The 18,213-nt window shown below is 36.6% G+C and overlaps 2 protein-coding genes and 1 long non-coding RNA gene across 4 annotated transcripts; 1 reads left to right on the forward strand and 2 right to left on the reverse strand.

The window, feature by feature from the left end:
* LOC109847015 (cellulose synthase A catalytic subunit 4 [UDP-forming]) lies at positions 618 to 9,474 on the reverse strand. The gene is made up of 13 exons (XM_020416286.1): positions 8,992 to 9,474; positions 7,722 to 7,786; positions 7,584 to 7,635; positions 7,351 to 7,489; positions 5,934 to 6,200; positions 4,794 to 5,139; positions 4,455 to 4,592; positions 3,771 to 3,896; positions 3,463 to 3,675; positions 3,123 to 3,378; positions 2,837 to 3,036; positions 1,721 to 2,074; positions 618 to 1,381 (listed from the first exon to the last, which is right to left on the reverse strand). Exons 1-13 carry the CDS (start codon positions 9,176 to 9,178, stop codon positions 794 to 796), a joined length of 2,931 nt encoding a protein of 976 aa, XP_020271875.1. The 5' UTR covers positions 9,179 to 9,474; the 3' UTR covers positions 618 to 793.
* Positions 10,838 to 15,757, reverse strand: LOC109847090. The gene is made up of 3 exons (XM_020416357.1): positions 15,600 to 15,757; positions 15,253 to 15,439; positions 10,838 to 11,287 (listed from the first exon to the last, which is right to left on the reverse strand). Exons 2-3 carry the CDS (start codon positions 15,432 to 15,434, stop codon positions 11,101 to 11,103), a joined length of 369 nt encoding a protein of 122 aa, XP_020271946.1. The 5' UTR covers positions 15,435 to 15,439; positions 15,600 to 15,757; the 3' UTR covers positions 10,838 to 11,100.
* On the forward strand, positions 15,922 to 17,909 carry LOC109847165. Of its 2 annotated transcripts, XR_002248610.1 has the most exons (4): positions 15,922 to 16,045; positions 16,126 to 16,236; positions 16,322 to 16,596; positions 17,810 to 17,909. It is a non-coding gene; the product is annotated as an uncharacterized LOC109847165 (long non-coding RNA). The 2 variants fall into 2 exon arrangements; XR_002248609.1 differs by lacking the exon at positions 17,810 to 17,909 and having other exon boundaries at positions 16,322 to 16,620.

The raw sequence follows: 18,213 nt of genomic DNA on the forward strand, positions 1-18,213 counted from the left end.
TATAAAAGCTGCTTTTAAAAGCATATTAAGAGTACTTCTTAAAATAAAAAAAAAACAGTCTTAAAACAAGCAAATACCAAATTGACCATTAATCTTGAAAGCCTTTCATAAACAGAAAAGATACCTTAGAAAATACCCATCAAGAATAAAGTTAGGATTTTTTTTTTTAAAATAGACCGATTTTACTAAATATTTAGCAAAATCGACAATTTTGTTAAATATTTAGCAAAATCAACCTCTCGCCAACAGGCCAAAAAGAAGTCGATTTTAAAAAACCCCTAGTAGTCCCGTATGTTTTCAAGGACACTAATCTCCCAAAAAACATACGGGACTAGTAGTCTAGAAAACACACTGAAAACATACGGGACTAATAGTCCTGTATGTTTTCTGGGAGGCGTTTTTTAAATCGACCTCTTATTGACCAAAAAGAGATCGATTTTGCTAAATATTTAGCAAAATCGGTCTATTTTAAAATATTTTCCAGAAAATTATTATAAGGGATCTTCCTACTACACACAGGAATCAAGGTGTATCCAGGTCTGGTAGAAGATGGTCTCGGGAACATTCACAGATGCATTTAGATTGCCACACGGAAGGGAGAAACTAAACAAGAGCACTTCAAATTCTAAAGAGACCTTGATCTTCATTAAAAGACTACCGCATTATAAAAAAAAACTTTAGATTGGCCTCAATAGAGGAATCAAATATCCTCATGGATAAAAACATCACAACAAAAGGCCATAATCAATCACAATGAACAAGCAAACATACAAAAATCATCTCTTACAACCCCTCAACAATCAATAGAACTGCAGCTCTGTGATGCAATGGTACTATCTGTGTTGCTCAAGAAAGGATCAATCTTCACCCAAATAAGCGAAAACACCGACGCAAGCAGAACGGACCACAAGATAACGATCGTGGGCGTCCGATTCTGCCTCCCCATTAAACCCTTGAGGAAAGGATAAAGATGAAGGATCACCCAAAGTGCGAAGAAAACTTTTCCAAACAAAGGCCCCCAAGCTTCATAACCACTGTTTAATGCATCAGAGAAGCCCGCAACAACACCAACTAGATTTAGAACAAGAAGGGTTGTCGGGGGAATCAGAAGTGTTGTCCATTTGATCACATAGAGCTCACCAAACTCCGCATCATCGGATGCTTTTGCTGTTACAGTGAAGTTGGTGTCGAGTCCAGCCAGCATTTTGAGGAATCCTTGGAACACTGCAAAGAGATGAGCAGAGACGCCACCAATCACCCAGAACTGCTCGTTCCTCCACCAGTCTTCGATGCCGATGCCACTCCATCGAAGCTCAAGAACGCTCGTCACGATGATGGAGATGAAGAGGCCAAGAAACAACATGCTTGCAACATTGGAAAGCTGTGGTTATCCATGTAGAAGAACAAAGATTAGAACCCCGATAAATGAGCCCTACCGACTTTCAGAGAGAACAATGCAAAAAATAAGTAATAAATAGGGTTAATCGCGGAACTGAGTTAGCCACTTATTAAGCCAAATCTTTTTTATTAGCACTCAGACCCCTGATGGCCAATCCATTATCTGTACCGATCATGTGGGTGTGTTCCAGAGAGATCTGATATTTCAACGTGTTCTGGAGAGATATCTCTATTTGGATTTTAGGGGGTCTAAGTGCTAATAAAAAAGTTTAGGGATAATAAGTGACTATGCTAATGTACAAGGAGAGAAGTGAATACTTACAGTTGGAATAATAAACTTTCCGGTGAGAAGACAGATAGCGGGGAGTGAACAATAAGCTATAAGAGGGAGAGATGTGAAGGGATACAAAATGGTGTTTGTATACGCCAATCTTTGCAGCCATTTTAGACGACCACCACCAAATCCATACCACAGCGGACAATGTCGGCTGAGAAAAATCTCGACAGAACCAAGAGCCCATCGAAGGACCTGATGCAACCGATCTGAAAGGTTGATGGGTGCAGATCCTTTGAAACATGGCCTCAAGGGCATGCAGTAAATTGATCTCCATCCACGGCAGTGCATCTTAAATCCCGTTAAGATGTCTTCTGTGACTGAACCATATATCCAACCAATCTGAAAGAAGACCATTGGACAAACATACGATATTTAAGAGAAGGTTGAAGCTAATACATGAAGGGACTACGGATGACTGTGAAATTGAGATCAAACATCAATACATATGAGAGGGGCAGTAAGGCACAAAAGTTTCTCAAAGTAGATCAGTACAGATATACACACAAACACAATGCATACAAAAATATTACTGCATAATGCTGTACTTGTTCTAACTCGTAATCATTTGACATATAATTTGAAACCTTCAAAAATTTGACCACTCATTTTCTTGAATGCTGAATAAAATTAGGAACAACAAAAGTTAACAATAACATGATATTAAAGTTCATATATCCATAAAAACTCGATATTGCAATGTAAGTATTAGTAAAATGTAAGTATGGGTTCATAGCATGTGTTGTACAATTCAGCCAAATCCACTGAAATTCCCTGAAGTGGCTGAAAGACTTTTAGCTGGAAGTTCTGAGCAGCAGTAAGTTAAATAAGTTGGTGAATTCTGTGCAATCAAGATAAGTTAACTATAAATCTTTTCTTTTTCAGTTTCATACTTCCATTATACACAAAATCTAGATAATCAAGTTATCTTTTAGCTAAATTCTTCCATTTGGTAAGTGAAGTTTAATTTCTTCAGACTGAACTAAAAAGAAACAAGGGTTTATTCAGAATGAGATTAACACTTTCAAGCAAAATTCATTCCAGATTTATAAGTAGTCCCATTGAAAAATGAAAAATAAGGTGAAACAAAAACTCTATGCTTACCTCCTTTCCCCACTCAGTTTTCTCCTCGTATCCACAACTAATAACATGGATTGCTTCTCTTATCAGTGTTGATGGGTTCGCAGAGTCAGGTACTCCTCCATTCTCCATTAAAGTGGATTCAATGAACACCGAAGACAGCCCAAAAGACTTCTCAAAACTCATTTGGGAGATCAACAATGACCTCTCATATTCATCATAATCTGCATTAGTTAACCAAATTAGTTATAGAGAATTCCGAGCAAGACCAATTTTTTTCTCAAAATAGAATCACATAAAGCATACTCACTGTCGATTTCTTTGAGATTAAATATGGCAGCATTGAGATCTTCCCGTTTAGAATCCTTATAAACCTCAACCTCATCTTCTGCTGCTTTTTTGGAGCGACAACAACAGCAGCAGCTACAACACCATGAGCAAAATGAACTCTTGGGCAAGCTTGGTAAAGATGGTGGTCCATACCCATAGAGTGCTTGCCTATTAAAGACACAACCAGTTCCAACATAGACAGGCCCTTGTATGCCATCTAGTCCTTTCATGTTAACCTAAGCATAAAAGATATATTACAAGATAAATTAGTGAGTAAACAAGAACAACTGGTATGGATGATATTTTTTTGTAATACTTACATCAAAGAAGACAATATTCCGGTTGGCATATCGATCGCTACGATCTATACCATCAAATCTCTGAGGAAATTGAATGTAACAGACATCTCTACCAACTTGTGGATCCATCATGAAACACATTGCTTCACGAATTGCTTTACTATTATTAACATAATGATCACAATCAAGGTTCAGAATATATGGGGCATTTGTAAGAATTGCAGACACACGAACCTGTGAGTCATTACAAATGCAAGGTGGCAAAGCATTAAAATTAAAGCTAACAGATCAGAAGATAATTTTTCTTCTAGATAAGGATGATAGAATACCAGAGCATTCATGGCACCAGCTTTTTTATGGTGTTGGTATCCTGGTCTCTTTTCTCTTGAAACATAAACTAGCCGGGGAAGCTCATTTCCTTCGATGTCATGAGCACCACTATTTCCAAGAAAAACCTGAAATAGGCGGTTGGTTAAAGAACAAAAAACTATTTAAGATACCTTGTGATCAGCATACTGTTTCTCAGGATCTGCTAGCAAATGTTGGGAAAGTAATACTTGATATATGAAAAGGTACAGAAACTATTTTAAATATCAAAAGATAGCCTAATAAAATATAAGAAACCTTTTTTTATAAATTACTAGAAACATCAAACTAACGACATCTCCAGATAAGACAATATATGTTTTTCTTATTGAAAGATCATAACTACTCTAAATGGCAAATTTTTTACTATCCTTAAATTTTTTACTATCCTGAGCGTTAATGTAAATATTGATAAACATTGAATTGCACAACATGGACCTAGTTGACGAGCCATGACAAAAATGCTAGAGGAACAAAAATAAAATCTGGAAGTTACAATGAAATAAATAAAAAGAATAAATAGGTATATTTTAAATAAATTAACACTCCACTTAAACACTTACTATTAGGCACAATGATAATTGTTCAACACTTGCTACTAAGAAACATGATGAAATTTAAGTAAATCAAAAGTCAGAAAATCTGACCTGAATCATGCCAGGATGGTTGCGTGGATTATTCCCCGGCCAAGGTGTTCCATCTTGCATGACCCATCCTTCCTCTGGTGTCTTCTGAGCCTTTGCAACTAAAGCATTTACCCTCACCTTGTATTCTTCGTAATCTCTCTGAAATGTAATTTAACAGTTAGCATTCTGATGCAGTACTAATGCTTCCAAATTTCAATTTGGAATCTATTTCATCATAATAACTCTATTATGATTGTCATGGGGACAGGCTTTCGGAAGCTTTCAAAAATAAGAAAACAAATACTCAACCCAAAATGATATACCACGCTGAAGGCATCTTAGTTCGCACTCAAAACTTACTTTCATTGACCTGCGCTCCTTAACAAAGGATGGTTGTACTTTATCTTTCAAGTAGTCAATCTTCTGAGAAAAATAGAATTCAGGGGCCCTTGGCTCAATTGCATATTTTTTACAAAAGGGAACCCATTTTCTCGCGAATTCTGCAGTCTCCGCAAGGGACTCAAAACTAAGCATAGAAGAACCATCATCAGATACATAGCAAGAAACTTTCTCAACAGGATAATCCACAGCAAGTATTGAGAGAACAGTATTTGCAGTAATCAATGGCGGCTCCTTTAATGGATCCACAGTACTAACAAAGAAGTCCACAGCAGAAAGGTCACAATATTCACCTTCTTTTTCGTACCTGGGAAAGAAAAGAACCAAATTAAAACCATTGCGAGTAGGCAATGTAGTTCACATTTTTTAGGTTTTCGTTTCATGTTAAATTACTATAATACGTCATGTTTTTAGGTCACAAGTTCTTTTTACTACAGTTCATGACATTAAGTGGTTCCAAACTCACAGCTCATGAAGCAAAAAAAGCAGTAGTTCCATCCAAAGAAAATGATAAGCCGAACAGAAAAATGTAACTAAACAATGTCACTCCTCACGTTTCAAGGCAAGGAAGCAAAATATGGTTTAGGCAACATCTTTGGTCATGCTTTGGCATCATAAGGAAAAAAAGAATAAGAAGATTGTGCACTGAAATAATTGGTGATGTTATTGAGACGTGTGATGAAATATGCTACCAAAGATAAGGGAATCAAAGTTAATGCCTATAACAAACATTCTGATAGGAATAACCTTAAAAATGGCGATGATGTGCTATGTTTGCTTCTACATCCTCTCTCTACACGATATCTCACATTAATTTATACTTCTTCAGTTACAGGCGAAAAAACCACATGATTTATAGTGACCAACTTAACTCTTTGGTTGGCTTACTTCATATCCCCCCCCCCCAAAAAAAAAAAAAAAAAAAAAAAACAATCCTTTGTACAACAGGGTCTAGATATTAGTGTGGAGGAAGACTAGAAATGTGCTATACCAAATTTATTTGAACATATTGGGAGTCAAATATTCATGATCATCATTACCCTTGACATGATCTCAGAATCAAGAAACTATTAAAAAGGCCTTCAAAATACTGAAAAGTACCTTGCAGATAGAACATCAATGTATGTCCTTCTATTAATAGGAGACCACTTGGGAAATTGGTCAAGCACCCATGAGACTGCAAACCATATCTCACATATGATTGATGTTAACCATAAACCATAAGCACTTTCAACAGGATGAGTAATCCTATAATGGAAGAAAAGCCCGAGAATTATCAATCTCAATATGATCACCGCCCTATAAGATGTAAGCTTATTACGAGAAATTGGAACTATTTCTGAAAGTGGCTGTCCAGCTGCTGTGTTCCTGCAGACAGAAACAGAAAATAATATTAAATTGTTTGAGCTTGACGGGATCAGCACTTGAAACATAGACAAGTTTCCAAAAAATCAGACTTTTGGCTTATTAAAAGGATATTTTCCTTTCAAATAAAATCAACTGCTCTATTATTCCCAACTCCTGAGGAACTTATTAGTTAGGGTACCTGGGTACTTCTATTGGAAGCTGTATCTGTACCTGACACCTAGCCGTACCCGTACCCGTACCAAAACTTCTTGGACGCTTCTTGAATATACACATAGGTATGTTTATTCAGGCGTATACTCAATTATATAATACATGTTTTACTTTAAAACACTCCTCATATATTTCTTGGACATTTATCCTACACATCTATCTCTTGCATATTGATCTTATGTAAATGAAAAAACAATATTGATCTTATGTAAATTATTAATTTTTAATACATGTACATAACATACATATATGTAGCCATGTCCCCATACCCTACCTTTTACAAATTTGCGTTTTCTCGTACCCGTACCCATGCAGCATAGCTTATTAGTTATTGCATAGTTACACATACCCAATATGTTATAAACTACTTGATATGGTTAAACACAGTGTACATAAATAACTTATTCGCAGGATACCACCAAACTATCTTTAACATGAATCATTAGGAACATTTATATCATTAAATGCTCAAATATTACAGCAGGTGTAACAGAAAGAATTTATAGATGTTTAATTTTAAGCCATTAAGCCCTGTAAAATCTATGGTTGAATAACCTAAAGGTGCATTCGACTATACAGCAATATGATGCTTTTAATGATGAAGTTGGTAATGAGTTTAAATTCGTAGGAAGTTGTGAAAACAATTACTATTGAAGGATAATTGATGTCCCTTACTATGATAACTGTTCACAGAAAGAGACTTCTCTCCTAATATAAAATTCCCCCAAAAAAACATCATTTCATAATTTCCAGATTTTTGCATTTTCCAATCGAATATATTTACTATGAATGACAAGCTTTCATGTCATGTAAGAAAGGAGAAAGATACAATCAACATAGTTCACTGTGAAGCCAAGTGACTCTTTGGGCCGCATATATAGCTTAGATAGCTTTATCAAATATATAGCTGCTCTCAATCAATTACATACAGTATACTTACACGTCGCCTTCCATCTGCTGTTCCTGTGGAATTTGAGATTCTTTTCTATCCTTCTTCTTAGCATTCTTCTTTTCCTTCTTCTCCTTCCAGCTCTCCACTCTATTCTTCCATATTGGGTTCCCAGACTCATCATTTAGCTCTACAATGTAGAGGAAAAGGACACGATATTCACATTAAAACAAGTGAGAAATCAAGTAAATAAGCACGGGGAGAGAAATTTCAAGAATTCTCACCACTATCAACTGCAGAGAGACTGCTCAAGTTTCTAGCATGAAGTGCATTATCCTGTAAGCAAGAAATATCACAAAAGGATCCAAAAAAAGTTCAAGAGGAAAATCATTTCAAAGTAAAACCCCAAGAAAGTCTTCTACCTCATGAAGATGAGCTGCCATTGTCAATCTTCCACCTGATCCCTCAGGATTGGCACTCACTTTCTCTGGAGATAGCGAGCAGAAAACATCAAATTTTAGAAAATTCTTAAAAAAAGATATTATTCAAAAAATGATTAACTAAGTCAAAAATTAGATAAAGCCAACTCCAAATCATTTATTTAAGTTGTTTTCGTTTAAAAAAACTACCATGAACTGCTAGGGTATGGTACAAAATTGCCATAAATATTTTGGAATAATATCATAAACTTTTAAATCATCAAAAAAATATCACATATTGTCAGAAAACTACATTACAGTTTAATGATAATACCTGAAAGTCTATGGTAGTTATTGAGCAGAACACAAACTTCATAGTTGCGTAGGGCCTTTATCTGAAAGCTTATGGTAGTTCTGTAATACATTAATAAAAGTTCATGATATTTATTTCATGGGTAGCTTGTGGTAATTTTTTTCGTTATAGCTTATAGTAATTTGTTTTTTTGTAAAAATTCGTAATAGTTCATGTAGCTTTTGGAAAGTACCCTTAAAAGATTTTGTGCACTAGGCAGTCTAATAATAGCTCAACATAAACACAGCTATTTTTCTGATAATCATATATCTAATCAGAAAATAAAAAATAACCAACATAAATTTAACTTTGAAGCAAAACCAAATCTAAAATATGAGAATAAATACACTTCAATAGTGCTAAATATCAATGTTTATAGCTAAATTGCTAATTAGCAAGTATGAACTGTATATCAAGTCTTAAACAAGTATGAGCTAATTTTCCAATAAAATGATGATTAGCAACCACTAAGTAAGACCGATGAAAATATTTTTTGTAAATATAGGGAGGTTTACTAATCAACTAACAAATGCAAGGAGGTTTCCTAATTCTGGTGACTACTTCAGTAGACTTTTCTAATATTTTATCCAAACAAATCAAACTTTCTATTACAAAACATTAGAACTCAATCCAAAAAAAAAGACTCTGGCTTTCACAATTTCTAGAGCAAATAGGTTAGAAAATTACCATAAATGCATTGGTTCATTATGGTTTCCTGAAGTCTACACTAAAAAATTCTAACACCAAACACTAAACACTCGTACCAAAATTCTCAATTTTCGCCATTTTTACATCTAGTTGATTAGAAATTTACCATGTGACTCACCCCAAAAAAACTAAATTTTAATACCAAACATTAAAACCCATATAAAAAAAATCCTCACTCCCACCATTTCCACATCAAATTGGACAGAAATTTACCACGAATGTAAGGCTCTCCACACCTCACGCAATCCAATTTCCCCTCGTTGAGCTCCTCATTGAGGCACTGCCTGCAGAGAGGATAGTTGCAGCCATGGCAAGCAACGAACGCCCCTTTCGACGACGGCGACGAGAGGCCCACGGCCTCGCCGCAGGAGCTGCAGAGGGGGACCCCAGATTCCATCATGTTTCCTCTCCTCTCTCAAAACCCTAACCCTAGAATCGGCCATTTTAATGAAGGGCGGAGGTTGGGGGGTTGGTGTCGGCGGCGGTTGGGTTGGATGGAAACAATGCAAGCAAAAGCACGAAGCTTTTCCGCTCCTTTTTCTCGGTGGTGGGTTGGATTTGTTTGATTTCGAGGTGGGATGTCGATTTAGGGTTTGGTCTACGATTTTGTTTCGGTCTCTAAATTTTCTTTTTTTTTTTCAAAAATTGAAAATGAAGAGGGTTGGGTTTTGTTTGGGGAGTTTGCGGGGTTTTGAAGGGACGATTGCTTTTGACGTACTTGAAGGTAAGTGAGCAGCTCCCGGTGGTTAACCCGCAAACCTTTGTTCGGGGCATTTTACCTATAAAACCCCTCTACTCTTCTTTTATTACACTTACTCCCAAGTTTTGGGGTGTCTTTGCAAAGCCCTCCTAAAATTCCAAAATTTCCCACGGTAAGTCCTTGTTAACGGATCAACAATTTACGGCCAGCGACGCCGTTAACACCGTTGGATGTCCAAGGGGAAATTTTTGAAAGTTTGGGAGGGGGAGCGGCGGGGAGCTTTAAAGCTATATGTCTCGGAATTTGTTTAAGATGAAGTTAGATTATGGGGCTGTTTGGTTGTATGTTTTTACCATGTAAAAGGATGGAAAGTGTAAAAAAGTGGGTCCTAATGTCAGCTTTTATCACTTTCAATTGTTTGTTTGTAGTTGTGAAAATAGTGTAAAGTGATTTCATATGCTGATGTGGCTTGTAAAGTGATTTCATAAAAAAAAAGACATGATTTTAGAAGAAAGCTGACATTGAAGTCAGGAAAAAATAATAAAAAATAATTCCAACCAATATGATCATTTGAGTATGGACTACTTTTTACACTTTCCAAACAAACAATTAAAGTTACATTTATGATTCCAATGGAATAATCAATTTATGATTCCAATGGAATAAAAAACAAACAAAGAAAAGTATAAAAGTAAAATTGATAAGGTGGACAACAACTTTTTACACTTTTTACACTTTCCAAACAATCAATTTATGATTCCAATGGAATAAAAAACAAACAAAGAAAAGTATAAAAGTAAAATTGATAAGGTGGACAATAACTTTTTACCCTTTCCAAACAATCAATTTATGATTCCAATGGAATAAAAAACAAACAAAGAAAAGTATAAAAGTAAAATTGATAAGGTGGACAACAACTTTCCAAGTTGTGTCATAAATACACAACTTTACCAGGACAACAACTTTCCAAGTTGTGTCATAAATACACAACTTTACCAACAACAACCAAACAGCCCCTAAATAGGTTTATTGGAGTTTTCTGTTAAAATCTGGCTTGGATCAAATTAACCTCTACCCCGCCTTATCTCCTCCTCTATTCTCTCTTCCTCTGAGTGACATTGGACAATAGAAACAATAGGGCAACAGCAATAACAATGCTGTCATTTGTCGGGGCGGGGCGATGTGCTTTCGAACTAGAGAGAGGTAGAGTGATCTCTCAAAATAAGCAGTAGTAACATCTCAATAGATTAACAATCTCTCAAAATAAGCAGTAGTATTTGCTAACAAGGAACTATTGAATGCGGTTGAATCAACCTTCCAATAGATTAACAATCTCTCAAAATAAGCAGTAGTAACATCTCACAGTCCCAACCACAATTTACCTTGATAATGGTTATGCATAGGAAGAATGCGAAAGTCAGAAACATTGCGCTGGTCTCATACAAGAGTATAAAGATAAATATAACATGCCACCAAATTATTGACAAACATTCTCAAAACTTTTCATGGGGCGATGACATTTCCGCATGTAAAAATGAGGTCACGAACTTAAAAAGCACCTCAAATGAGAACAAACATAAACAAGGAAAAATCGAGACATTTCATCCGAAGATGCATTTTGTTCAAGGGTAGTAGCCGGTGAATGTGAAACCTCTTCCTGCAATCTCACCGACACAGAACCAAGCATATAATTCAATTCCAAATAGAGCGGCGACACCAGCATCTTCAACTTTGAGCTCCTTTCTATTCTTCCAGATTTGCTTCACACCATCCAACTCCTTCCAGAATGCCTCGTAACGGCCAGGAATACTGCAAAATGAAGAACGGTTATGCATAAAGCAAGGAGTTATCAAAGTAGAGTCTCATATTTCTTAGTATAAGCTATTATCTAAATCAATTAGTAGATGAATCCAGCAGGAACAATTTGAGGAATAGTGTTCCACTAAGGGGGTGTTTGGTTCAATTTCTAGAAATTATAGGAAATGTTTTCCACCTAAAATATGATTTCCTTATATTTCTTAAAAAAATTATAGGAAAAGTTTTGAGAAATCAAAAAGTACCAATTTTCTTGTTTTTTGTACTTTGCTTGTTTGGTTCAAAACAAAAAAATAGCTCATAACTTTATAGAAAATAACAAGATTTGGTAAGTTTTTAATTAAATATGGTATGTGTCAGATTTCTGGTGATTTCCTCTCATTTTAAGAGGAAATTGCTTTTTGTAAAATTTAGTAGGTTTTGATATTTTATAGAAAATATTTCTGTAAATTTTTTGTTGAACCAAACACAATTTACAGAAATCTCTGGAAAATTTTTAATTACAAATTTGCCATTGTCAGATGTTTTGAGAAAAGTTTTCTCAAAAAGTATGCAACCAAACAGCCCCTAAGAATAGTAAAATGGAGAGTTCCTGTACCCAAAACAATTAAGGGTAAATTGTACAGAACTACCATAAACTAGAGGAAAATACCACAAAATTTCAAATCAGCAGACAAATGTCACATACCATCACAAAAAATATATGATAGTTTAATGACCATACCTGTAAGACCACTATAGTTATCTAACAGCAACATAAAGTTCATTGTAGTTTAGTAACTTCATCTGAAAATTTCATGGTACTTGGTGAAACATAATAAAAGTTCATGGTGTAGTAATTCAAGGATAGTTTTGTTATGCTATGCGGAAGTTTTTCTGCTAATTTCAAAATTTGTGATAAAATCTTCTAGTAAAACAATTTATGATTATTTTGTGCAAAACCTCTTAACAGATCATTGCAATTTTCTGAAATTTTAAATATATCATTGACAAAGCAAGCATAACATGTCTGGTAGAGGGCAAGCATTCTAAAAGATGAAAATCTGGAATATTTTCTTTTATTACACAAAGCGAGAACCAATCTCCATACCCCCATCACTTGGCCATGCATCATTTGACAAAACATCATCCAGAATTTGACTTTCAAACTTATGAGCGTCACTTTATCTAGGGGAGAAAATGTAATCTCACTTTATGTGTCTAAAAAGGTCTTCCCACCACAGTGTGGTTTTGAGAAAATTGTCTCTACCTCGACTTTTAGAAAAATGTACTTCCTGCCTGAAACTATTGTCATGCTTCAGCATCCTTGGACAGAAAAACCATATGCATTTTTTCGAAGATTCCTAATATATTCTAATATTCTTTTCTCTAATTCTCTCTCTTTTCTCTTGTTAACCAATTCTCTCCATAAATCTCCGTCTGCCATCGCCTTCTTGCCGCTTATTTCTCCCTTCGTTGCTTTCTTTTGGGCCCCGCCGGAGTGGGCAGTGGTGAGACCCAAAGAGAGGCAGAGGCAAACAGAGGAGAAGAAGGAGGAGCCAACAGCGATGCAATCAGGAAGTTTGCAGCAAGCCGGTGCTGGAGAAAAGATCGAGGGCGAGGGGGGGAGAGAGTGGTTGAGGAAAGAGAGAAAAATAAGGTAAATGGAATGAGAGATGAACACTAAATAAATAGATGTAACAAGAATTAAACAAGAGTATCAACAAAAAACGTAAGGTACAAACATAGATTACGAAATAATAAATAAAGTATCATTAAACAAAGAAAAGTAACAAGAGCTGAACAAAGACCACGAAAAAAAATATATATATAAAGAAAAGAACAGATGTAACAGAAGTTGAACAAAGGTACAAGATTTATTAAATAAAAGTAAAATGAAAAACATGAAGGTATCAATAAATAAAGAAAGGTAATAACAATTGGACAAATGTAAGAATCACAAAAATATGTCATTAATTACTAATAGAATAACGAGAAATGAACGAAGGTAACAAAAAATCAAATAAAGGAGACCAGGAATTCATGTAAGAAAACCCTCTTTCTCTCTCCTCCTGTCTCAACCACCAACTATCCTCCATCAACCTTTTAATCTGCCACCTCACTGCCGCACTCTACTCTGCCACCTCGATGCTAACCTCTCCTTTGTTGCCCCTCGTTGTCGACCTCTCCTCCACCTCCCTTCCGGCATTACCATTGTCACACTCTGGCGGGGCCCAAAGGGAGGATGCAGGCAGCAGTGATTAAGGGTGGGAAGGGTTTGTGAGTTAATGGGGGAGTTTAAAGGAAAAGGAAGAATGAAGATGGAGAGGACACGGATTTATTAATTCCATGTATGGGCAAGTGGTGGAAGCATAATTCTTCATGTCCAAGTGTGTACAAGCTTTACACTTCTTCCTTTGTGTGTGTTTGTGTGTGTGTGTGTGTGTGTTTGTTTCGGGTGGGGGATGGGGGGCGTTCAGAAGTGTGTTGCAAAATCAAGGGAGGCGCCGTTTTCCTTTAACTTTTTAATGGCAAGGTTCACATGGACTTTGTTTAATCAGGATGCAAAATGAGGTTAGCTAGATTCAAGGACATATGTCACTTAAAGAAGGATCAAACAATCAGCCACAACAGTCAAAGAAGTGGTGAAACATAAATCAATAAACGAGTTATTCAACTAGTCAAAATATATTTGAACGGGCCTCTTCTTTTTCTGCTTGTCACCATAGCTCCACAAAGCAATGTTTTAAAAAGCCTCCGCCTAGCCTGCCGCCTAGCCTGCCTAGGCATATGCCTAGACCTAGGTGGTACTTTGGCCACCTACCTAACGCCTAATGCCTAGGAGGTATCTACGTTGCCCACCTAGGTTTTGGGAGTACCTAGGTGGTTTGCCTACATAGACTGCACATTTTAGGAACTGATCGTGATTTTCTTTATTGTAGCCTCCACGTCCTCTAACCTCCAACTATGAACACCTCCTCTACCTCTCTCGACATTCAGCAAAACTTTCTCCACCACCACTTAAGAAATCTACCTAGGCAGTCCAGCGCCTAGGCTTTCCATAACATTGACATTGACTATCAAAAATTATAATTAAAATTTAAAAACTAAAAAATAGGAAAACACCTAGGCCCCACCTAGGCTTCCGCCTAGGCGCCTAGGCTGTAGGCGCCATGTCCAGCGCCTAGGCTGTAGGCGTCATCTCCAACGCCTAGGCTGTCTAGCGGTTTTTGTAATCTTGCCACAAAGTTGTAACCAATACATCATTAAATCATGGGGCCATGGGGGAAGGAGTAGAGAAAACAAACAGAGATCTATGCAGATACAAGCAAGGTGTATAGAAAAAGGGTGTCGACTTCAAACATTGTCACAAATTACTTATGGGTGGAAATGAAGATACAAACTAAATATTCTCCCTTAAGAAAAAGAACTACCATCAATTAAAAAAAATCTCATAATAATAATTATGAACTGTAGAACTATCAAGAAATTGATAATAGTTAATTACTTTCTGAAATTTAGATGTGTTTCAAATCTCTTTCATAAAGTAAGATTGAAGAAAAACTCGGACGGAAATTCAACTGAAAAAGAGTTGTTGTTCCAGTTTCTAATAACAGACTAACCATTTTCTTGGAAGATGCAATAAAGACGAGGAAACGACATCTTCTTGTATGTACTATTTAAACAACCCGATAAGGGAGTGCTAAAGATTACCGAGACTAAACAATGTTCTTCAAAAGTAGCAGTTGGGCATTTATCATTCGACCGATTTCTTATTTCAAACCCAAAAGAAACAAACTTTATCTCACTTTTCTGTCCTTATTCGCTATTTAAAGAGATGCATTCAACTCTAAAGCTCCAAAGTATATGCATTTCATAAGATACTCTAGACGATCATAAACTACCCACAAATTCTACAGCAAAGAAATAAAATGTCATTTAACAAAATCATCACAACTAAAATACTAAAAAAGCTATACCTAGCGAGCCGAGTGTAAAACAACTGCTTGGACAACTCCTGGCACTTCTCGACGGTCGCCGGCTGCACAATGTGCTGCTTATTGTTCTCCAACGTCTGCTTATAGTAAGCAGATCCGTGCCTGGCCACGAACTCGGAGGCTTGACACGCCTTTGATTTCAAAGACTGCAGCTTTGACGCCATCTGATCTGGATCATTATCAAAAACCAAAAAAATCGAACAAAAATTGACAAGTTACTAGCGCAGATCTCGCAACTAAAAACCCTAATTTGCAGAGGGTTCGAAACAAATTAACACGAAATTATTGGAGAGGAGGGAGAAAAGTGCATTTAGATTCTAAAATGCTACCTCCTTCGAAATCGAACGAACTGGGGAATCGGACCTTTTGGATTGAAGAGATTTGGGGAGAAAATTCTCGAGGAGTCGGAGATCGAGGGTTTTTTCTCTAAAATGCTACCTCATTCGACCGATTTTTAAATCACCGCAGCTCGGGGGCAATTTTGTAATTTTCTCTGAAAAAAGTGGATTCCAAATTTCTTAACGGGTTCGGAGAACCTGAACCCGAATCCAATCACAACCCTCCATCTAGTGGCCTGAGGCTGGAGGCAACAGCACTCTCTGTAACTCCCGCTGATTTCTCCAAAATGCCCTCCGATCCCAACTACGGCCTCGCTTTCTCGGGTATCGCGCTCAGCATCCTCAAAGCCCTAACTCCGAAACCCCCGCCGCAATTTCAACCTCAATCTCTTCACAAACCCTCCTCATCGGCTCCTTCACCTCCTCCGCCACCCAAGGTATCACAAAACCCTAAACCCTCATTTTTTTCCCTTAAAGATCGGATTTTTATTTGATTTTACTCCATTTTTTGTATCAGAAACCAGTAGAAGGAGATCAATTGGAACGTCGTGGGTTGTCTTCGATTTCAGCTCGGACTGTGGAGATCGTGAAGGGAGATACGCTTTGGGGGCTTTCGAGGAAATACGGGGTAATTTCTGCGTCTACTGCCGCCTCATTGTATTCGTTGAGGGGTTTGTAATTTGTATCTTCTTATGTTGCATTTGGAAATGTAGGTCACAATCGAGGCGATTAAGGGAGCAAATGGGATCACCGGGGACAAAATCTACGCGGGGAAGAAGCTCGTTATCCCTTGAACTTTCGGGCTTAATCGGTTTGAATTTTAACCCGAAAAGTTTTATCTGATTAAGTGTAGGAGTTAGTGTGGTGAGAAATTTTAAACCCCTGCAGTTTGTATGACTGTAGGATTGGATCTATTTTCATGTGCAGTTGATGTATATGCTAATCATGGTGTTAATGGGAATTTGGAAGGCTTATCACAATGCTACTGGTAACCTTTGGCCTTTGTTTCGGATCTGCGTCTTTATTTCTCCTTTCTAAATGATGGCTAATGTAGGCACTAAGATCTGAAGTATCTTGACAAGTGATGTAATCATGTAATCAATGTGCAGATGCGAGTATGAACAACAAATAGAGCAGTGTAATCTGCTGATTATAGATTAGCTGAAATAGTTAATTACTATTTAAGTGGAAGAATTAGCCAACTTATGCAATAGACAATACATCATACAGATGTTGCTTAATTTAGGAGTGTTTTGGATTCTTTTATTGTCATGCACTCGTATAGATGCGGTGCACGAAAGCCTTCCTGGTTGATGTAGTAGGAAGTAAGTAGAAGAGTTTGATAATGAGAGTGTATTTTCATCTCCTGATGAAGGTAGAGATTTAGGAGGCTGTTTGATTGCAAAAGTAAAACTTCATCTGATTATGGTCGGAATATATGGCTATATGAATATGTGATTTTTTTTTCCTTGGCAAATTACTCCAGACTGTGTTGTGCATCAGGGTTTTGTTTAATCTGTCAGTAAATGAAGTAATGAAGCACTGCTAGGGTTGTAAACTGCTCGCCATAACTTGCAAGTGAATTATATTTCCACGACTATCAAAATGGTCTAACTATGCCAGCTCCCAATGACTCCCTTTGTTCTCGTGGCATTTTAGAGTTTCTTTTGTGAAATAATTTTTTTTATCACCAATGATCAGCTACATATCCATGAGCATCAATACCCTCAGTGCCACTGTTTTTATCAAGAGATGTGTTCTTTTCATTGTGAGGTAGAGTTCTTCCTTGTGTTCTCATTTCATTTAGCACATTATGCTTGTCAACAGGAACAACTGGTAGCAGACATGCACTTCTGTTCTATTGTATCCATCCTATGTACATTTGTCTGATCCTACAATTTATCTCCGCTAATTATATTATGATGTGCCGCATATTTTATGTTCTCAAATATCGAATCAAAATAGAAAAATTTACAGAATGTTTGCTATCTGATATGTTGAAAATGTTATGACCAATTACTACTATATTTAGGATACAGTCTTTGCTCTCTGCGTTCAATTTTGCTGTCTACCGTGGAGAGATAATATTAGAATATAGATATACCTGCTTGTATGGATATAGGGATGAGAGACTCTGTTGTGTGTTATCATGCATCCGGCTCTTCTCAGGGTTTCAGTGATGTGTTACTTGTTCTGTGCAGTTAGCAAAGTGGATCTCTGTGGTACAAGTGTTGCGGTTTTCTGTATTTCTATCGAATTTTACTGTTTTTGAAGTTAGCTACGGACAGCGTTGCGGTTTTCTGTATTTCCATCGAATATTACTGTATTTCTATCAAATTTCACTGTATAGTTAAATGTGCTCATGTAAATGGGAATTCCACCTTCAGATGACATTTCTCAACTTCCTCAGCTTCCAAAAAAATCATCATCAACATTGAGTAAATAAAAAGTTAGAAATCAGTTATCATCGACGAAAGTTCATCCCGATCAAGAAAACAATACCTACGCTAAACTAAAGCAAACCCACAATCATCACAAATAAAACAGTTAAATGAATTAGACCTAAACCAAGCCCTCTGCAAACAGTCAGAACACAGGACCCAAT

This window comes from Asparagus officinalis, chromosome 1, assembly GCF_001876935.1.
Source record: "Asparagus officinalis chromosome 1, Aspof.V1, whole genome shotgun sequence".
In the NCBI taxonomy this organism is placed as follows: domain Eukaryota; kingdom Viridiplantae; phylum Streptophyta; class Magnoliopsida; order Asparagales; family Asparagaceae; genus Asparagus; species Asparagus officinalis.

Bases quoted from the DNA above. Each gene is read 5' to 3' on its own strand.
- LOC109847015 (XM_020416286.1), bottom strand. From the start codon at position 9,178: ATGATGGAATCTGGGGTCCCCCTCTGCAGCTCCTGCGGCGAGGCCGTG. The intron at 3,897-4,454 runs GTCAGATTTTCT...CGCCTATTTCAG, and splicing joins ACCATCCTGGCATGATTCAG to GTTTTTCTTGGAAATAGTGG. The intron at 3,676-3,770 runs GTATTCTATCAT...AATGACTCACAG, and splicing joins CTGGTGCCATGAATGCTCTG to GTTCGTGTGTCTGCAATTCT.
- LOC109847090 (XM_020416357.1), bottom strand. From the start codon at position 15,434: ATGGCGTCAAAGCTGCAGTCTTTGAAATCAAAGGCGTGTCAAGCCTCC. The intron at 11,288-15,252 runs GTATAGCTTTTT...TTCATTTTGCAG, and splicing joins TTTTACACTCGGCTCGCTAG to TATTCCTGGCCGTTACGAGG.